This window comes from Neofelis nebulosa, chromosome 15, assembly GCF_028018385.1.
Source record: "Neofelis nebulosa isolate mNeoNeb1 chromosome 15, mNeoNeb1.pri, whole genome shotgun sequence".
Lineage (NCBI taxonomy): Eukaryota > Metazoa > Chordata > Mammalia > Carnivora > Felidae > Neofelis > Neofelis nebulosa.
This window is the reverse complement of record NC_080796.1, coordinates 15228386-15251083: the sequence shown is the minus strand read 5'-3', so window position 1 is coordinate 15251083 and position 22698 is coordinate 15228386. Positions and strand designations below refer to the sequence as shown.

The following is a 22698-nucleotide window of genomic DNA, read 5'->3' as shown; positions in this document are numbered from 1 at the left end:
CTTTGTTTTAAAGTAGGCTTCACCCTCAGCACTGAGCCCAACATGGAGCTTGAACTCACAATCCTGAAATCAAGACCTGAGCTGAGATCAATAGCTGAATATTCAACTGACTGAGCCACCCAGGCTACCTTAAACCCAACTTAAAAAACAAAACAAAACAAAAACAAACAGTAAAATACTCAGACTAAAGGCATTTGAGGTGAGACTCCTGGAACTTGGGACCTTACCCATTCCTCCACTGATGACATAAATGGGCCTAAGTCTAGTCCCTTAATTTTGCCCATGGTAAGAAATGTTGTATTGCCTAAACCACAGTTTTAGAGTAACTAGCTGAAACAAATTCTGAATGTAAAAACTTCACAAAAGCAACACAGCTTGAGACTTAACTATGTTTAAAAAAAAAAAGAAAGAAAATATATTTTATTCACATGAAAAAAATTGTTAATAAGAACTTTAGTCTAATTACAAAAATGTCTAATGGGAATGGTCTATGAAGTGTGGTTATGAATAAAGATATGGTAAAATCCATTTTAATCATATTAATTATTTAGCATGTTCAGAATTTGAATTTGAGTAACAAAATAAATTTTGAAATTGGAAGAAAAAAGACAAAAGCTTTATATAAATAATTGCTTCCAGAATTTTTATTTATTTTTTCAGAAATTTTTATTTACATCATTAATAATAGAACTAATTACTTGAATTGTTTAGTTTTTATTGATTAAAATGGTGGAAGTAGGGGCGCCTGGGTGGCTCAGTCGGTTGAGTGTCTGACTTCGGCTCAGGTCGTGATCTCATGGTTCATAAGTTTGAGCCCCGGGTCGAGCTCTGTGCTGACAGCTCAGGGCCTGGAGCCTGCTTCAGATTTTGTGTCTCCCTCTCTCTGCTCCTCCCCTGCTCACACTCTGTCTCTCTCTCAAAAATAAATAAAGATTAAAAAAAAACTACAGAAAATGGTGGAAGTGGTAAAAATAATTTGTAAAGTAAGGCATGTAAATGTACAATTTGAATATGAAGAGAGCAAAGTTGTTAAAAATAAAAACTAGTATCAATGATAATAAAATACCACCCTTTTTAAAGTTAGCAAGTATGCAATGATAGGGAAACATACTGTATCAGAGAAATAAAAGCTTCATAGTAGTATTTATTTCTGCTTTCAATCTTCTTTGCCACCTCCTCCTTTGTTTCAGTTAATACAACAGTGATATCAATATGTAGGTACCAGGTTGATGGATGAACACCAACATTTTATCTACCTTATATCAAAACAATCTATTATAAACTGGGAGCTCATTTTAGTTTTAATCAGCATCTTCAGAAATTTACTGTAATTAATAGACAACAGATCACACCTGTCAGAATGGCTACAATCAAAAACACAAGAAACAAGTGTTGATGAGGATGTGGAAAAAAAGGAACCTTCATGCACTGTTGGTAGGAATACAGGTTGGTGCAGCCACTGTGGAAAATAGTATGAAGTTTCTTCAAAAAGTTCAAAATATAACCACCCTACAATCCAACAATTGCACTATTGGGTATCTATCCCAAAAATACAAATACACAAATTCAAAGGGATAGCGCACCCCTATGTTTATAGCAGCAGTATTTACAATAGCCAAATTATGAAAGCAGCCCAAATGTCCATCAATAGATGAATGGATAAAGAAGATGTAGTATGTATACATATTATTCAGCCATAAAAAAAGGATACAATCTAAAAAAAATAAAATCTTGCCATTTGCAGTAACATGGATGGGGCTAGAGAGTATAATGGTAAGTGAAATCAATCAGAGAAAGACAAATATCATATGATCTCATTAATATATGGGATTTAAGAAACGAAACAAATGAGCACAAGAAAAAGAGAGAGAAACCAAGAAACAGGCTCTTAACTACAGAGAACAAAATGGGTGATGGGGATGGGGATTAAGAGCACACTTGCCACGATGAGCACTGAGTAATGTATAGAATTGCTGAATCACTATATTGTACACCTCAAATGAATATAACACTGTATGTTAACAATATTGGAATTAAAATTAAATACTTAAAAAAAGATTCAATATAGGTGTAGCTTAGTAAGCAGTCACAGGAGTGCCATCTCTTCTATGTAGAAATCACAACTCCAATTTATAGGATGCAAAAATATTTTACTATTATGCTCATGCTTATTTTTACTTACTTCAAATGAAAACTTCTGTGCAACCGAGGTGTCCAAACATAGCAGGCATAGACCAGGAATTTGATGAGTTGTATGCTATCTACTGGCATGCTCTATATGACTTTAAATTTGAAGTGTTCCTTGTGATTACACTATGTAATGAAGTTGTTAGCTCCCTGCACTCTGTCTTCTGAACCTGAAGCTTTACTAAATCTGCTCTCTCAGAAAGGTCACCGATGACTACCTAGTACAAAGGAGAGCTTCCCCTTGCTCTCTCAGTGCTCTCTCTTTAACAAGCCACTGATGAATCTCTCTTCGTGGAACCTCTGTTTGATGCCCTCCAAACTCTATCTATTTTGCTGTATTTCCCACTGGCTCCCAGACTCTTCTCTGTTGTTGTCCTCCCAAATGCTATAGTGAGGAACTCTCTTGAAATTTATCTTTGCAATGGATCCCACTTGCCTTTACTTTTTCTATATGCTTTCTTCTTTGGCAAGCTCATCGAATTTCAAAGCTTTGATTTCCAAATGTATAGCTCATTCATTCACTTAGTCAGTACAGGGGGAAACAAGGTGCCAGTCCTATTCTTAGGAAGTGTGTAGTGTATTTTAATAGGCAAAACAGGCAAATAAATGGGCCAACCACACCATGTAATAAGAATTTCAAGGAAGTAAGTGCAGTGTTCTGGAAACACATTAAAAAGACATCCAATTCAATCTTGAGAGGTCAGGACACTGTTCTGAAAGAGTTGATATATAATTCAAACCCTAAATAAAAGGCAGGAGCTACGAAGCAAAGAGGAGGTTCCAAGTAAAGAAAACACCACATGGAAATGCTTGTGATCAAGAGGATAATGCCATTTAGCAAACAGCCAGCAATCTGGTGGCTGTGAGGCACAGGGTGGGGCAAGAAATTGTGATCTGAGTGGACACAATGGTAAATATGGTTACTTCAAAAAGGGTTACATATTCAAGCTAAAAAGTTTAGACTGTATCCTACAGGCAATGCGGGATCAATTGGAGTTATGAAACCTCAGAAGAGGCATGCTTAGATGGAGTTTTGGGAAGGTCATTGTAGATGCAGTAAAATGAATATATGGGTGTGGGACAAGGAAGAAGGGACATGAGTTAGAAGACTGTGGTCATTCCCCATAAGATGTGACTATGGCTAGAATTAGGCAATGCAGAGATATTTTTTTCCACTGAGGTATTTTATTTGTACGTATATATTATACCCCCAGGAAAAGAATTCCAGGACTTTCCCTTCTATGTGTTTTCATCTTGCTTCTTCATGGTCCATGATGTCAGCTGAGGTTGTTAGTACAATGAAATCAAACTAGTGGGATCAGAGAAGATTATTCTGCCATTTTTCTAGATCTTTCTGTTGTACATCAAATCTAGGGCTGATCACTCCACACTTGTTTAACATGTCCATGAGGTTCACAACAACTTTCCTAGTTTTGTGATCATCAATGACTTTAAATTCACCAATGTAACTAACCATGCTTCTTCATCACAGTTAGAAACTGGACAATGACTTCTGAACATGGCCTGGATGGACAGGGAGCTTAGCATCTGCTTGTATTTTCAGCATTGTTAATGCTCTAGAGAGCATCTGCTAGAACATTCATGAGCACCATTATGGCAGCACAGAAAGATGGTGGAAAGAGCAGTGGAGAGATATTTAAGAGAAGTCTACACAGATTTGAGGATAAAATGATGAGATCAGTTTTTTATTTGTTGAATAAATGAAATGCCTGCTAAAAATCCAAGTGAAAATCTCTGTAATATAGTTATATCTATAGACCAGGAAGTCAGAATGAATTCTACATGCGTGTACACACTAGCAGTGAATTAAATAAAGAAGTACATGGCCTGTAGAGAGCCAATAAAGGAGAAAGACCATGTTTGTGTCTGAAAAACCCTGACAGTTAAGAGGCAAATAGAGAAATCTGTGAAGAATACTAAATCGGAGAGTGAGAAAGTTTTACTGCAAACCAGACAATGGAGTAATGTAAGACAAGAGGGAGTCAAAAATGTTACAGTGAGGTCAAATTAAGGGCTGAGCAACAAGAAGAATATTACTGGCCAGACTAAGTAAAGTTTCAGATTATAAGCAGAAGATACAAGCAAGATTCCAGTGAATTGAGAGATGAGTTATAGACAGAGGAATTAGAGACAGGACAGCTGAGTTTATAAAACTAAGAGAGAGGAAAGTAGCCAGGATGGACCATCTATCAACATAGAACTGTCTTGTAACAGGGAAAACCAGTGGTGAATAAACTGATAAATATACGGCAGTTCAGGATAGACAAGAGAAATAGGAAGGATGCAATAAGAACCCTGAGGTGGTGCAAAAGGTCAGGATAACAAGCACAGGAAGCCTAACCCAGATGGGCAAGGAGACAAGAATGGTTATAGACACTGTCATGTTTTTTGTGAAGCATAGTGAGTCAGAAAGTTGACAAATTTCCTCTTTGATTTATATTTTCACTAAAAGTTACAGTCTGCTGTTGAGAATGGCAGAGAATGAGTCTATTGGGAGACTTCAGGAAAATGAAGGCTTTGAATAATCACTCCCATTGAGTAGGAGCTATGACTACAAAACATGATTGCCAAGAGACCCTGAAGGCCTGATTGGGTTTGGAAACTGTGACACCTTGGGGACAATAATCTATAGCACTGAGTGTCTTTTCCATAGCATGTGCACAATTGTAGATAGAGACAGGCCCTTAGCGAGACTGACCCAGGATTATACACTCTGTTGGTGGATCACTGGAAGGACAGGCCAAGAGAAAATTGAAAGCATTTGTTAATTAAAGTGGCGGACTGTTTTGCTCCTGGTACAATGATTCCTCTAACGTCCGTCTTGCCTGTGAGAGGGGCAGTATGGGTATATTGACACCACTGCACCTCAAATACAAGAACAAACACATTTTGTGGGTGCATAATTGTTAAATGCATGAATGGTCCTATCTTCAAACCTGGGTCTCCGGTTACTGTTCAATCACACCATCACATCACAGGGAGAAGCCTGGGCTTCTATCATCCTCATTACTCACAGAATATAACATTCCACAGGGGTGTTGTTTAAGATGATGGGAGAATTTTGCATCATTTGTATGATATAATCTAAGTAATAGCTTACACTTCTGCCCCATTCTTTATTTTTAAACTGTCTGCATCTCTGTCAACTTACTTGAAAGTTTGTCTGTGACATGGTGTGCCTAAAAGCAATGGTTTGCTCAAATGCCTCGGTTAACAGAGGTCTTCCCAACCACATAGCCTTATTTAACTTTTAGTGGCAGCTCCTGCAAGCCATGCCCCCAGGATTTGCTTAAGTGAGCGAATATGCAATGTGACGGAACATTTGACAGAATCTGCAGAAGTGCAGGTGGACAATGAGCATAGGCATGAGAAGGAACTGCATGAGCTCCTCCTTTCCAGCAATGCCGGCGGGAATGGTGGGGCGGAGGGCGGGGGGGCTCCCAGGTGCCAGGTACTCATGCTCAACTCTTTGCTCTTATTTCTCTTATAAAGGGCTAGGTGGAACAGTAGGGGTGTAGTTAAAGGCAAGTTAAGGCATCAAATTAAAATTTCCTTTATACTTTGAATAATTTCTTCCTGTTTATGATACTGCATCAGTGACCAAGAACTTATTAGGCTACCATGGTACATATGTTAGTATATTAAGCATTTTATCAAATTTGGGGGCCCAGTTGAGAGCTGGAAAACATTAATAAAATATAGGGGCTCATGATTATACAAAGGCAAGGAAATGGGAAAACACCTATTTCTAGAGGGACAAGATGTTCTCCTTCCTTGATGGCTGATCATTGCTTACCAGATGGAGCAGAAATGTCTCAGGAGAGCAATTCTAGGCTTTGCATGCCCAACCACCCAACACCTTCATCTTATCTCCTGTGTCATTCCAAAAAAACTGACCTACTTTCTCTCCCTAAACCATAGGAAAAGAAATGTCGACAACTGCTACTTTTCTAAGCTAGAAGCAAGTGGTCTGACCTTGAATCATGTTAGAAAAGATAGGATATCTGAAGGGGTCAGGATACTTTCCAATGGCTTTACATTTGTTGAAAATTTCTCAGAAAAAAAAAAAAAGCATAACCTAAAGCAGTTATTTCACTTGCTATAATATCATTTCTGGCCTAGAGATAAATTTCCAAATGATAAATTTGGGTTTTTTTTATGATTTTTATGAGACTTTATTATGTCCTTGCTATGCCTTTGCTTGGGTTTTCCAGTGTACTCTAATATTTCAACTAATAAATCATGATTGCTTCTAATAGGATCTACTATTTGCTCATAAAACTCATTTTTCCATGGAATAAAAGCAACCTCCTTTAGGCTGTTTCAGAACATTAGAGTAATTTCTTGTGGTTGGATAACATATATATCCTTGACTTTACTTAGAGGAAAATAGATTATTTGAAATCTATGGACGGATAAACCTGGAAAGTTTCACTTTCTGTTCTATAACTAGACACTTTGTATGGCACGGAGGGTCATGGCAACCTATTGTTTCACACTTCGAGGTAAACTTCCATCTAGAGTGTGAACCATGAATATTGAAATATGAAAGATAAAAAATAATAACAGCCTATTTATATGTTAATATTTTCTTTGTTAAAATATTCAATTCAATAATATTACAATGCCCAATATGTGCCAGGCACACTAAAGATGCCAGGGGCACAGCAAATACAAAACGAAGACTCTGCTCACAAAATGCACATTCTTTTTTTTAAATGTTTACTTATTTATTTTTTAAGTTTTTTTAACGTGTATTTATTATTGAGAGACAGAGAGAGACAGAGCATGAGCATGGGAGGGACAGAGAGAGGAGGAGACACAGAATCTGAAGCAGCCTCCAGGCTCTGAGCTGTCAGCACAGAGCCCGACACGGGGCTCGATCTCACAAACTGCGAGATCATGACCTGAGGCAAAATCGGACGCTTAACCAACTGAGCCAACCAGGAGCCCCCAATGTTTATTTATTTTTGAGACAGAGACAGAGTATGAGTAGGGGAGGGGCAGGGAAAGAGAGGGAGGCACAGAATCCTGAAACAGGCTCTAGACTCTGAGCTGTCAGCACGGAGCCCGACGCGGCGCTCGAACTCAGGAACAGCGAGATCATGACCTGAGCCGAAGTTGGACGCTTAATCAACTGAGCCACCCAGGCTCCCCTCAAAACGCACATTCTAGGGGCGCCTGGGTGGCGCAGTCGGTTAAGCGTCCGACTTCAGCCAGGTCACGATCTCACGGTCCGTGAGTTCGAGCCCCGCGTCAGGCTCTGGGCTGATGGCTCGGAGCCTGGAGACTGTTTCCGATTCTGTGTCTCCCTCTCTCTCTGTCCCTCCCCCGTTCATGCTCTGTCTCTCTCTGTCCCAAAAATAAATAAACGTTGAAAAAAAAAATTAAAAAAAAAACAAAAAAAAAACAAACGCACATTCTAATGAATATGTGCCTCAGATTTTTTTAAATGACCTGAAGTCAGACCATCATGTGACAGTGGAGGGACAGCCCATGCCCCTTTCAACAAGGGTGGTATTATGTCAACATGCCTTTGGAAGAGGTCAATCCTCAAACATACCCTAAAAAGAGGTCAGTCCTAAGATGTCCTAGGAAGAGGTGAATCCTGGAGTCAGATATGAGAATTCAGAAACTGTGGCCAACAGTAGGATGAAGAATACCTGTATCCTTTTCTTATTGACAAGAAATCAGTTAAGCCCTGACTCTGGGCCTGAATATGCCTGGAAGATTTTCAGGGTTTGGGATGTTGACCACTGTGCCTAGATGTGAGGAAGGCAACAGGGAATCAGTTTCTAAAGGACTTACCATCAGATCTGGACTGTGAAGGGGTAACAGTTACTTTCCATGATGTATTTTCTTTTTACTATCTGTGACGCTCAAAAACATCTTGTGAAAACTTAGAGTCTGGGAGATGAAAGTGGGAGTCTGTGAGGATGTACAGTCTTCAAAGAACCCAAGTAGGAGTGGTGCCCTTGGTCAAGGTCCAAGTGATGGTAGCAGATGGTCACTGTGCTGGAACACAGCAATCTCAAAAGGGCAATGGTGGCTCTGGTAAGGATGTGGACATCACAAATAGGTGGAGCGAAGGGACACGAGATACTGGTTCATGAGTGGCCCAGGAAAAATATAAGATATGGGGAAGGGAAGACATGAGTGGGACTAGCTCCAATAACAAAGCCAGTGAGAGCTCACATCTTCAAAGGAGACTGGACAGATATGCTAGAATTTTAGCTGTCACTACCTGAGTGCTTTTTATGAATGCTTTTATTCTCTTCTTTATACTTGCCAGATTAGCTATCGTGGGTTTATAATGGTGTTTTATAATTCAAAATGTTTTAACAACATTAATGTGTGCTCTATATAGTACTATATGTGGCCGTCTGATATCCATCCCCAAGAAAAGTCTGTTGACTGACCTACCAAGCAGCTACTAGGGGGCCCTTGAGGAAATAACCAAGGAAAACCTGGCAGATCACTTAGTGAAGGTTAAGGTCTCAGCACTAAAGCCCCCAGAAGGATAATAAACAAGTGTGTGTCCATATTATTGCTTACAAAGAGGCCCACAACTACCCAGACCACAGATATTTCCATGGATGAACCCCAGCAGAGGAAAAATCAAATTTCAGGTTTGCTGAAATAGCCAACTAACCCTTGACAGTCTGAAAAATCTGACATCCTCTCTTTTTATGGCTAGGATCAAAGTCGTAATGACGTCTGGCAGATCGCCTTCCAAAAAAACTGGATTAAATAAAAGGAGCAGTTATTTATAGAAAATGACAAAGTCACAGTCCAAACCTGTGCCTTACATGAAATGGAGTTAATCAGAATTCTATGTAGTGTACATGATGTACCCTAGTGGGCTTCAATGTCCAGGTATTCGTGAATGCAGCAAAAAGGAACAATTCTGAATAATCTAGAGATACCAATCATTTAAATTATAATGTAATTGCAAAATTAAAAAGGTATTATTATTATTAGACATAAGAACTTCTTTGCTTACAGGGGAATTTTCAAAGTATGAAAATCCTATTATATGTTTCACTGAGTTTCTTAGAGTCATTATTTTAAAAAAAGGTCTTCTTTTTATGTAAAAGCAGGAATCTTTATGTGTGGTTTGCAGCCAAAGGATAGTGAAGAGACTGGTGCATTCATGCCATGGTAGGATCACATTCTGGTCACAAATCTTCTGTGAGCCCTGATATCACATGTTCTGTGCTGCTGTTGCAAGCATTTCTTGCCATTCTTAGATATAACAATTGGAAAAACTTTATGAATAGGACAAGTAGCCTTGTTCTCAGCTCAAATAAAGAGGGGAAAATCCCAATTCATTCTTCGGTTGGGAAATGAAAAATCTGCTATCTTAGTGAAAGATAAAGGAGCCTGACTTTTCAGACAGCTCTTAGACAACAGTCTACGGCTCTCTCTGGATAACATATATAAGTACTTACATTTCCCTGTCCTTTTTGAGTGGCTGATCCTGATGAACTGGTCTATTTTCAACAATGTCCTATGCTCTAGGCCTTATTATCTTTACCAATTCCTTTATAATTTCCTTTCCTTCTTTACAATTTTCATTCCACCCTTTTTTCCTTCTTTTCTCCCATCCAAACCTCCTACCTTTTTTTTTTTTTAAAAAAAGTGTACACTTGGGGCACCTGGGTGGCTCAGTTGGTTGAGCATTCGACTCATGATTTCTGCTGAGGTCAGGATCTCACGGTTCATGATGTAGAGCTCTGAGTTGGGCTCTTCACTGACATTGTGAAGCCTGCTTGAGATTCTCTCTTTCCCTCACTCTTTGCCTCTGTCCCACTCATGCTGTCTCTCTCTCTCTCTCTCAAAATAGATAAATAAACTGAAAAAAATGTGTATATTTCTTTCTCTCCCCCCAAAATCAAGTTGGCTTATAAAAGAAACATGTATACACAAAAAAGTTAATAAAATAGACAGTGAAGACCTAAAAAGAAGAAAGCAACAGAGAGGTCAACCAGCTGTTAGAAGAATTAGACAATGCCACGGGGCAATTGTGTTTTTCCATTAGGTCTTTATTTTTGTTTTTTGTTTTTATTTTCTAGTGAATAGGATAGAAATATCAACCTCTGCTGATTTATGGAATGTTCCTAAGTGAGTTAAACAACTATTTAAAAGTACACTGAATTCTAGCATCATTATGCTTGCTCAAATTTTACAAGCAAAAGGACAGCAATTCTAATTAGATTCCCAGCTGTTTTTAGTATTTTCCTTAACTGTTGGCAACTCTAATAAGTAATCTATAAAAAAAAATCTGCCAATCAAGTAAAAATGGGAAAGATCATAAAACCCTGGGACTGGCATTTACAGGTGCGTGTGCTGGCCAGTACAAACCAAAATAGGAAAATGGCATAACCAGATGGCATCTGCTAAATCTCTAACAAATGTGCAGTGTGGATATCATGTCTTATATCCATCAGGTATGAATCCTAGCTCCCCATCTCAGCTCCTCTCCAAGCCTTAGAGACCTTATCTATAAAATAAACTTGATACTCCTTCTCTGGATCTGAAAATGTTAATGTTTTGATATCAAATGTATCTGGTTTGAGTATTGGTTCTATCTTTTAGTAGCTTCATGATCTGAGACTTAGATTTCTGATATACCATGTACTTCATGAAGTTTCTTTCTCTTTTTTCTTTAAGGCTGAATAACACATATCAAGTTCTCAACATGGTGTTTGCACATTGTTGGTGTTCAGTACACCTGAGTTCTCTTGTCTCTTCCCTATTTCCAAGAACTAAATAGGAAGGAAACATCCAGCATGGTACCTGAAGGCACCCACTTAATTAATGTTAATGTAGTATAATTATTTTCCATTGTTATTGCAATATAGTGATGGAGGGGGATATGAAGGCAGCCAGAAGCCCAAACCAGAAAAGGCTTCTATCAACAGGAAGAAAAAAAGCCCTCTTGGTGGCAGAAACCATAGCAGATATACTGGGAATAATGACTTCTATTTTGGTAATGAAAACTTCTATTCATCGACTTTATGAAGACCTTTCAGTATATTTTGGATTTTAAGTTTTAATTACGTAGGGCAACTGCAGAGATACATTCGTCAAATGACAATAGCAGTCACTTGTTCCATTATAAAGTGCATTTTTAAATGCAAATGCAGAACATGCATACATACATACATGGAAAAAGTGATATTGTTAAGTAATAAGTTAAATGAGACAGTTGGCCTCAACAGGCTGGATGTGATTGGGCTTTACTTGTTGGTACTGATTACTTTGAATGGGAGACATCATGCAGCAAACATCTGCAGACTTTTTCACTTTCTGCATTTGTAGAGTACTCCCAAGGGGCAATGGGCACCAAGAGAGACTTTCCTGATGATATGAAATGTACAGGATACCATACTTTTTTAAAGGTGGGGTGGTAATAGAATATACGCAAAAAGGAATTACTGTTTTCTTCCGAGGAAAAGCTAGTAACACACTGAAAAGAATACATGAAGAAAACCATGGCTCCTGCTCATCTCATGTGAAAATAATTAGAACGACAAATAGTTTCCCTCGTGTAGTTAACTCTGAAGGTTTGGCTGTAGTAGCAGACACATGGGTTGGGAGCAAGTGCCCAAAGATATGAGACATTTATTCATGTCTCTTTAGGCGTTATTTAAAACAGAAAGTGCATATTTGAAATATGTAGACTTGGGTTATGTCTACTACCTTGAACTAAGTCAAACTAATCAATCTTGTTAGAGGTGTATGAGATGGCTCTGATTTATGATTTCTTGCATGTTATCACCAGAAGGTTAAATGATGCCTTAAAAACTCAGAATGTTTTCCTAAAATCGTTCACTAGTATTGGAACAATAAATAATAAGGGAGTCACTTTATTTCTTTCATATTGACATGATAGCTTACAGAATGGACAATAAAATATGTATTTTATAAGGTTTTTTTTTTTTTACAAGAGGGTCTTGATATAATTTGAAAGAGTGTTTTAAATATCTCTATTCTCCTGCCACCCAAGTAAGATTGTTGTTTGAAGCAATATGAAGAGCACACAGAAAAGATTTCTTTTTGATTTGGGATGCCTGGGTGGCTTAGTCAGTTAAGCATCTGACTTGGCTCAGGTCATTATCTCACAGTTCATGAGTTCAAGCCCTACATCAGGCTCTGTGCAGGCAGTTCGGAGCCTGGATCCTGCTTCAGATTCTGTGTCTCCTTCTCTCTCTCTCTCCCCCTTCACTCACATCTGTCTCTCTCACAAAAATAAACATTTAAAAATTAAAAAAAAAAAAAAGAAAAGATTTCTCTTTATTTTGAATGTAAGATATATGCATTGGAATATGTAGAAAATAGCTTTAACAAAGGGTATACCCAGGATGCATTAGCTAAATATAACACCAAATCTAAGAAAATCAATTACTGTATCCCAAAAGACACTATGTAAGGGACCATCTGATCAGCTGGATTCATGCACCTCTCATGGTTGCTAACCATGTAAGGAAAAGCAGAATCTAAGCCTGAAATAATTGTGCCAAAAGGAGAAGACACACAGGGTAGAGATTTGGAGATCAAAGTTCTGTTTCTTTGAACAGGTTTTTGTGTGATTTCGGACATTCATGTTTTTCTCAGTTGACTTTCCAATTGTAAAATGAATATGTCTTATGTCTGCATGGCTACTTCATACTATTGTTGTAGTATTCAAGTAAAACGATCTGTTTTAAATTATTTAGAATAGCATGAAATGCTTTGCAAGTACAAAATATTATCAAGGATAACAGAGACATTCTATACGTTCTCAATTCTGATATACCCTCATGTTCCTTGAGCTGATTTCTCTGGAAGGCCGACCAAATCCACAGGATATGAAGGCTACTTGTAACACAGTTTTATTATATTCATTAACAGAATTTGGATCATTTTATCTAGAGGACTTGTAGAGAATTGGGAGGTAGATGACGGACTCTAATGGTGAGCATAATGGGTTGATTTAATTAATTCAGTGAACAAGATATTTGATCCAGTTGAATGATGTGTAAGCAAAATATCTGGCTGACTTATCTGAATCTCAATTTTCCAGATATTTTTACAATAGATAATACCTTTAGAAGAAGAAATTTTACAACTATTCAACATTCAGTTTTTATCCTGGATAAATCTCTATTTGTTCTTAATCTCACTCTTCTATCTGCATTTTAAACCACTTCTTTCAAATTGGGTTTGGTTTAGATAAAGAAAAATTCATTTGAAATTTCTTTCTCTTCACTTTTCCTCATCTATTTAGGGGAACACAAACTGAATCATTGGTTATCAAAAACTTAATGTCACTTCAGTGGATTCCCATTAGTAAAAATCAAGCGATTATTGATAACTGATCTTGACACTTCAGTCGATGACTGGAGAGGATGTATGTCTTCTGCCATTACGATTTTTTTTAGATTTGACTAAAGCAATAAGGCTAACATGTAAAATAAAAAATAAAAGATAAAATTAATCAATAAATTGAGTAGCAGCAAGTGTAAATAATTCATGGTAAAGAAATTCAATTGGGAGCTGAATTATAGAGTCTTCATAGAATGAATAGGTTGTGTTTGAAGGCTAGTATAAAAATTGCATGCATTTTAAAGAATCCAAGTTAGCTAAATATGCCTGCAAATGTTCAGAGTTTTAAAGGAATCTGGCCTATTTAAAAATAAAATCAAGATTTGGGCACACTAGAATGTTGACTCATTTAAGCTTCACAAAACACCGTATTAAAAGCATTTTGCTGAAGAAGAATAAAAAGAGAGAGAGATTAACTACCTTGCCCATGCTTACAGCCAGTAAGTACTTGAATCAAGACTTGAGCTCAAGTATGTCTTCAGAGCCTATGACTCATTTTGTATGAGTCAGGTATGAGTATGTCAGGTAGTGTCTCAAGGAATACTGAGATCTGAAGAAGCATGGGTGGATGGAGAGAAAGAGAAAAGTGGGGCAAGCAGGGTACCATTAAGGGAACACAGAGAATGTACTTAATATTCTTTAATATCTAGTAGTCATAGTGAGGCTCATTTCAGATTTTGGCTACTCATTGGACTGAGGATCTTAAAGTACTCCTCACCTTGGTCAGCATCACTTCAAGAGCTTGGCAAGGGTGATTCTTCCAGTGAGAGGCAGCAAAGATTACAAATGAGCAGAGTGATGTCAAGAAGTTATTAATATCTGCCAGTCATTTTGTGAAGGATGTAAACTTCATTGAAGCTTTGTCTTTTGATAAATTTTCTCAAAATATCATCCATAATTAATGACATGATTGATACTGGACACAAAGCATATTTACTAACAAATGATGAATAGGTTCTGGAGGATAAATTTTGCAAACAGAAGCCAAAATATAATAATACATATCACAGAAAGGCATATCTGAAAAGCAGAAGAAATACAGATGTGGAAGACTTTTGCAGTAATGGCCCAAATTTGTTCACATACTTCTGTATCTATGCTGTTGGATAGTCCTTCCCTACACTGGTTCTGGACTTGGCCATGGTACTTGCCTTGGCAGATGAAACTATAGAAAATGTGACTTAAGTACAAGCCACTATAGTAAGACACCAGTGCCAGCCGGCCAAAGGATGAGAGAATGAGATTCACCTAGCTGACAACCTACCCAGTATCGAATACACCAAAAAATCCTAGATCATCCACCCAACCACCTGGCTACAATCCAGAAGAAGAAAGCCCACCAGAAATCAGCCAAACAAACCCCCAGAAAATGTGACCAGCCAATCCACAGAATTATAAACTAAATAAAATGGTTGTTTATTTTAAGCCATTGAGTTTACACAGCAAAATCTATTTGATATGATAGAATACTGTTTCAAGCAATGAGAAAAACAAGCAAAAGGTATTTCATACTTGTTTCCCAAATAGAGACCTAGTAATCCAGAAGGATCATACTGCAAGGACTGTGTGTATGTCCAGGCATAAAGGGTTTGGACATCCTTAAAGAATCCCATACCTCAGGATGATAGGAGAGAAGCAGAATATTGTTGTACAACCAAAAGTAAAATAGAAAAGTACCATAGGGTCTTGGGAAGCACAGCGTACTTTCCCAGTGTGAAGCAACATCACTTGGTGTGCCCCCAATCTAAGCTTGGTAGAAGCAAAGATTATAGACAGCCAGGAAGAGGTCCTGTCAATGTGAACATGAAATCACACAGAAGCAATGGAGTGGACCACCAACTGAAGACATTGGTGGTGGACATTATGCCTCCCAGTAGGTGTCGATATAGACAGAGATCCACCAAGGGCTAAATTCCTCCTCTTACTCTCCTGCCCCCATCCAACAGTTGATGTGCATCAATTTCCTCTCTATGAAACCAAAGTACCACTTTATTTTATCAGCTAGACTCTAACTCTGAGACTAATGCAACTTATTCTGGGCTTTGTGTTTTCATACATATTCTATGTTCTCAGCAAGAGAGTTGAAAGGTATTAATAAAATTATTAACTCTTCACACCACAAAAACATAAGCTAACTTTATAACTATTAACTCATCAACAACAACAACAAATCACACAAACAGAAACCTGCATCCAGTATTAAAAATTAGGGAAGGGTGCCAAAACACATGACTCCAAAGTCTAATATACTATTAGACTAATCTATTGGATTAGATTGCAACAGCCTCCTAAGACGGTGCAACTCTCGCCCCTTGTCCCCAGATGGGCATCAGAACCTGCTCCTTTCCCCAGGAACTGGTGTCTTCTTCCAACTTGCCACAAAATCCTTTCAAAAGTGATTGACATCTAGAACTTCCAACAATCCTAGAGGTCTTCAAACAACCACTTCACAACGAGATAGAAGCCTGACAGAAGTTCCTGTCTTCTTTTGAAATGTTCAGAAAATTTGTACGGTTAAAATTAGACCTTTTATTATAACAATTATTTAGTCTCTCTTTATGAGCAATTCCAAAATACTACGATTAATTTCATATCTGCATCCATCAGAGTGAGTTTCATGATGTCAGTTATGTTCTTGACCATATTTAATCAGAATCATGCTGCCAGATTGATTCATTTCTGTGTGCACATCTGTTATATCTTCAGAGCAGTCATCAATGCTTCTCACTCTTCTTAATATCTAGCCTTTACTCTGCAGAGGTTAAACTAGTTCATTCAAACCAATCAACCAATCAAAAACTGTTTTTTTGGCCAGTCATAAATATGACTAAAGAACATATATGTTCCTTCCTGGATATGATTGAATTTATCTTTCCCATGTACCTTCTAATGAAGCTTTACAATTTCCTTCAACTGTTGAGCAGCCAAATAAAATCAGTTTTCAGACACATTATAGCTAAAATTATATCTCATGTGTAAATTATAAACAATGATTGTTTCCTACTGGCTTATCATATCTGTACCTGTTTCCTGCTTCTTAGACTATTACCAAAGTGCACTTTTGGTCTTAGCTTACAAGAAATATTCTTGAATCCACTTCACCCTTTGAGCAATAATGTTTCTCGTAAATCAGTAGTTTCTTGGTTTTCAGTGACTGTGCCAAATGGGGCTTTGGTCTGGTGCTACAGTTTGTAAAGTCAGACTGACATGAGGCTAAAATGTAAATTTGATAAGACTGTGGCTCCCTATGCCAGTAACTATCTCCTCTTTTCACTAAGTAACAATATGACGCTGGCCATAGGTGCTTCAACTGTAATTGTTTTAATCCTTTTTAACCTACTAGGATAGGTATTCTAAAAGCTCACGTGCCAGATGAGCAGGGGGTGTGCACAGGCATTTATGTATGAAATTACACCTACAGTTTCTGATAACATGGCTTTATAAAGTTAGCTCAAAAGAAGGAAAAATACAAACTTTGCCTTTCAATGTACTGTTATTTCTAAACCATTCTAAGGTGGTAACCAACCGAGGCAGCAGCAAAAGCCATGCTGAACTCTTTTCTAATTGATGTGACAGTTTATTGTGTGGTTGGTGTATTGCCCTCTTTCCCTACCAAGTCATTCTCGGTCACTGTAATACCAATTTCTGTAAGTTTTTTGTTTGTTTGATTTCTCAGCATCCTCTCTAAACAAAATACATCTTATTTTTCACTTTAGGGATGTAAACTGTTTACTGCATGTGAAAGCTCTTACATGACATTTTAAAAAAGCCATTAAATGCCTTCCATATGAAGAATTTGTTCTAGGCAATGCACAATGTGAGCTGGTAGAAACTGTTCCCAAACTGTGGAAATAAGCTCAGTGCTCCAGAACAGACATAATGTCCACCACAGTAAATGGCTCCATGACTTAAATAAGAGCACTAAAAAATCATGTAGGCATGATCAAAGAATCAAAATTACAAATAACATTGTCTTCAACCTCATGCAAAAATGAAGTTAAGGAAAGATTATAAGTTAATGAAATTTACCCTTATGTGTTTTATGAAGGGCAATTTCATTACTTCATAGTCATATATAATATAATCACATATATTATATCTACAATCAATTATGAACATGTATACAGATTACCCATTCTGCAATTGCCAATCATCTGAATCAAATTTTATGAAATGGAACATTAAATATGTGAAAAATTGTTAAAATACACTAAATAAATTTTAGTTAAATATATGTTGATTGCCATAAAATTTGTATAAATGCTAAAAGCATAGTTTAGATGTAATTATAATTTTTCAGATTGGCTTGCTTGTCATATTAGCCCTGAGAAAAACATATTTTTTAAAACCACAAAGCAAATAATTCTATCAATGGGAAAATGATTTATTTACCTGGATCTTCTATAGTTAGGTTCTTTATTAACCATTGAACAATGTCTGACCCTAGAAAAAGGAAAACACAAATATTTGTGAACATTTGTTTATATATGTTAACTCTAAGAACTTGCAACTTTTGTCACTCACGTTAGTAAGAATGTTTATTTTTTTAGTTTATGTTTATATATATATTATATATTATATATATTAAAGTATAGTTGACACACAATGTTACATTAGTTTCAGGAGTACAACATAGCGACTCAACAAGTCCACACATCATGGTGTGCTCACGGCAAGCATAGCTATCATCTGTCAGCCTATAACACTATTACAATACCATTGACTCTATTCCCAATGCAATACTTTTCATCCCCATGACTTATTTACTGTGTAACTGGAAGTCTTTACCTCCTACTACCCTTCACCCATTTTGCCCATACCGCCTCCCCTCTCTCCTCTGGCAACCACTAATTTGTTCTCTGTATGTATTTCTCTGAGTCTGTTTCTGCTTTGTGTTAAAATTCCACATATAACATGAAATCATATGGCATTTGTATTCCTCTGTTTGACTTATTTCACTTAGTGTAATACCCCCATAGAAGTCCATCCACACTCAAATGGCAAGACTGAGTGTTTCTAATTGTTACAATAACATTAAAGATCAACCACGTATGGAGTACTGAAAACAGAATGTGAATACATAGTTTGTTTTCAATGAGCCCAGGTGAATACTAGTAAATTAGTTAATATTAAATATTTAGGCACAAAGGTTTAATATGCCTGTACTGGATAAAATGATTCATTCATCTGTTCATTGAATAAATGCTTATTGAATGCCCACTATGTTTATTTTTTCCTTTTTTTTCAAATTTTTATTCAAATTCTAGTTAGTTAACATATAGTGCAATACTGGTTTCAGGAGTAGAGTTCAGTGATTCATCACTTACATACAACACCCAGTGCTCATCACAAGTGCCCTCCTTAGTACCCATCACCCATCTAGCCCATCCCCACACACCTCCCTCCATCGGCCCTCCGTTTGTTCTCTATTGTTAAGAATCTCATATAGTTTGTTTCCTTCTCTCTTTGTTCCTTCTTCCCTCCATATGTTCATCTGTTTCTTTAATTCCACATATGTGTGAAATCATATGGTATTTGTCTTTCTCTGACTTATTTTGCTTAGCATAATACACTCCAGCTCCATCTATGTTGTTGCAAAAAAATGCCCACTATGTGTGAAGCACAATTCTGAGCATGGCATAACCGATATTTTATAAGATGGTCCCTTCTATCTACTCTCAAGCTAAACCAAATTTGTTGTTAGTTTTCAAACACTCCTGTATGTTTCAAGTCTCCGTGTCTTTATAGTACTATTCCCTTTGACTGAAATGTCTTACCAGTATTTTCAAGACACTCAAGACTCATTTGCAATAGAACTTTCCTTAACCCTCACTTTTGTCCACTGACTTTACAACAACCTCCATTGGAATTCACTGGTACCTGTGTGGAACTGTATTGTAGAATAGATCACACAATGTTACAGCTGTTTATGTGAATAATGCCCTCAAGGAAGTACCTTGAAGTGGGGTACCATATTCACGTTTCTATATTCAGAACATGGCAAGTGGTTAATAATGTAGGATGAATAAAAAAAAATTATTAAATATGTGTTTTTACTTCCTAAAGAAGGAATGTGGGATGGTCTGCAGAAAATGTAATGTTTGAGCTAGATTTTGATATATGATAGACAAAACTCAGTTGCTGGAGGCCTATGTCAAAGTTAAAAAGGGAAAAACAGCCAGCAAAAACTATTTGGTGTATTCTTTCGATATACTCCATGCTGGGAATAACAGGAACTTGACACAATAAAAGTATGTGTATTCTTTTAAATACAATAATAAAAGTGTTCACAGTGTATTCAGCAGATCTTGAACTCCAGGCTAAAGAATTTGGATTTTTTTCCCCCATAAGTCAGGCAGAGAAAGGGAGACATGGTACGTTTGTTGTGTTTTGTTTTGAACAGAAGAATAACCTTATCAAAACAAGTTCAAGGAATTTGATTGGCAATACATAGGAAGTGCCTTGGGCCAGTCAAAAAGAAAGCAGGGCAGCCAACGTTTCTACTGGTTGAGATCCAGGATTGAAAGAAAAAGTACTGAACCAGTTCAGTGTACAAGTGGGTTAAAGCAAAATTAGAGGCTTGCTTCTGGACTTTGTGACTAATTTGGTATGGAGGTGGCCAGTGGAAGAACGGAGAGAACTCAAGGGTTCCAGTACAGGAGCATTGTGGATGAAAAGGATGGTGAAAATATGAGCAGAAATGGGAGATTCAGGAAGAAGACTTGATCTACATGAAATATTAATTTCTATTTAAATTTGGCTTTCAGCATCATTCATTTATACATAAAACAGCAAAAAATATGTATGAAAATAGTTTTGTCTACATAGTAAGCTGCATCAGGACTACATGAATGAACTTTCATGTGAGCTGAGATTCTACTTCTGTGCTCTCGGGGACTGGCCTCAGTTGCGTCTCAGATGTGTATATGTACATATGACTGACATTAACAATGGCTAAATAATTATTATTGCTTGATGCAAAATAGCTCAAAGCTATCTTCAAAGTAAATTTGGGGGAGCCTAGCCAGCTCAGTCAGTAGAGCATGCAACTCTTGATCTTGGGGCTATGAGTTCAAGCCTCATATTGGGTGCAGAGATTACTTCAAAAAACTTTAAAAATAAAATAAATACACTTGATTATCAAATTTGAGAACAATATCCTAAAAGTTATAAAAACACTAATACTCAACATTGATTTCCATATGCATGCATTTTTAAAAAGACTTCACGTGTTGAATCTAACGTATATTCTTTTATATCTGTTTTGTTTACAACTGCCATTGATTTCAATACATGTGAGAACATGGATTCACCTAGATCCTAAAGCAGCTCTGAAGTAAGGGAGGAGGGGAAACCACTCACGAGAACACAGGTATTTCAGAGAGCTATGTTCAGCCTTACAACCTAAGGTTGAGGCATGGTCACCCCTTTAAAAAAGAGGAGGACTCAGTTTTTCAAATATGTATATATTAACACTTGACAAATGTAGAATTCCAGGTATTCAAATCTTACGTGCTATCTCCAGGTAACTTGCTCATTTTCCACATTTGAACATCTACTTGGGGAACATATGTGAGCAGCCACTGGACTTTTTCCATTTTTTCGAAGAGAGCCAAACATTGGTTCCAAGACTATAATTTTCTCTTAGTGTAAAAAATGATTTAAAAATGCTTTTAGAAGGAGTTTTTTTTAAGTTTTCTTCTTTTTTGTCTGAGCAGAAAGAAATACAAAAAAGCCTAATTTGAAACTACATTTAATTCAGGAAACAGGAAACTTTCTTTCCTAGCCTAGATTTGAGTACTTCTATTATGGTCATATTCTCTGCTCAGCTCTGAAAGGGATGATTGCACCACTTGTCAATATCACTTAGCAGATGCTATAGTGGTTTTATTGTTGTGTGGTCACCTCAATATATTTATGGCTTTAAGTGGAACGTTATGAATTACTTTATTGTTAAATGTATACCCAAACTCACCATATTCACCTATTCTGCATCTATGACAGCAAGATCTTAACTCCAAGAGAAAGGTAGGACACAGAGAGAAAAAAAAAAAATCCAGCATCATGATGGAAAAAGAAAACTGAAAGAGAAATGTGGTATCACAGTCATATTGAGACATACAATTCAAACTTAAAAGGGTGCATTACAGCCAGGAGGGGTGTAGAAAGAATGGCACATTTCTAGCAATGTGTCTCAGCCTTATGTTTAATGAATAAATGAACAGATATGTATAATGTACATATCCAGAGTATTTTAGCATGCATGCATCTTTATTCACAGTGCCTTACAGTAACATGAAGAATTGTTTTCTCATTGTTGTTTTTCTTTTCTTTAAAAGATGGCAAAGAGCTATTGAATAGCTATAATGTGAAACTAGCTAAGAGATGCAACAATATCTTAAACCCCAAGAAATAAAAAAAATACCTCTATGACTATAACTACCAGAAACTTTAGCCCTGAGCAGTACCTGTTATTGCTTTGAATTCTTAGAGGTTACTCTTGTAACCTTTAGAGTTACAAAATTATGTGTTCCCTGTACTTAGCAGAAACAGTACAGGTTTTATTATTGTGTAATCCCAGTAATCTATGACTCGAAATGAAAACAAGTTAAGACTGTTCCTCATACACTGCTCATAGTTGCTCACATGCTGTACTGTTTCTTACTTCCATGACTTTGATGGTGCTATTCCATTTCCATCTCTTTTTCCTTTGGCCAATTTCAACTCAGCCCATTAAAGTTCAGTTCACACATTAACGATTCCAGGAAACCTACTCTACCCACTCCTCCTGCAGGGGGGTGTATTCATCTTTGGATCCCAAACACCCAAACCAGTGCCTCACATGTAAAAGATGATCAGTAAATGTTGAAAGAATGGATGAAATGACCGCAAGGTTCCCTCTCCAGATCATTCTCTAAGAAAGTTTACAAAAAGATGGCATCCATCATACAAAGAATATTAGATTGGCATATAGTGTTCAGCCACCATAATCACCTTTCACAGTGATACTTGTCCCATTTAAAGGCTATCTCTTTACCACTCCACCCACAATTAAAGCAAAACAAAGTAAGACATTTAGACATCAGTATTATTTCCTCACCCAGGCTATGGAACTGACTG

The 22698-nt window shown here is 37.1% G+C and overlaps 1 protein-coding gene across 9 annotated transcripts in view; it reads right to left on the bottom strand.

The window, feature by feature from the left end:
* The window catches only part of RGS7 (regulator of G protein signaling 7), a 516651-nt gene that overhangs the window by 151504 nt on the left and 342449 nt on the right, over positions 1 to 22698 (bottom strand). For all 9 annotated transcript variants that reach the window (XM_058701251.1, XM_058701254.1, XM_058701250.1 and 6 more), the window contains one exon: positions 17971 to 18021. In XM_058701251.1, the coding sequence (XP_058557234.1) occupies positions 17971 to 18021 (51 nt within the window). The remainder of the gene's footprint in view (positions 1 to 17970; positions 18022 to 22698) is intronic.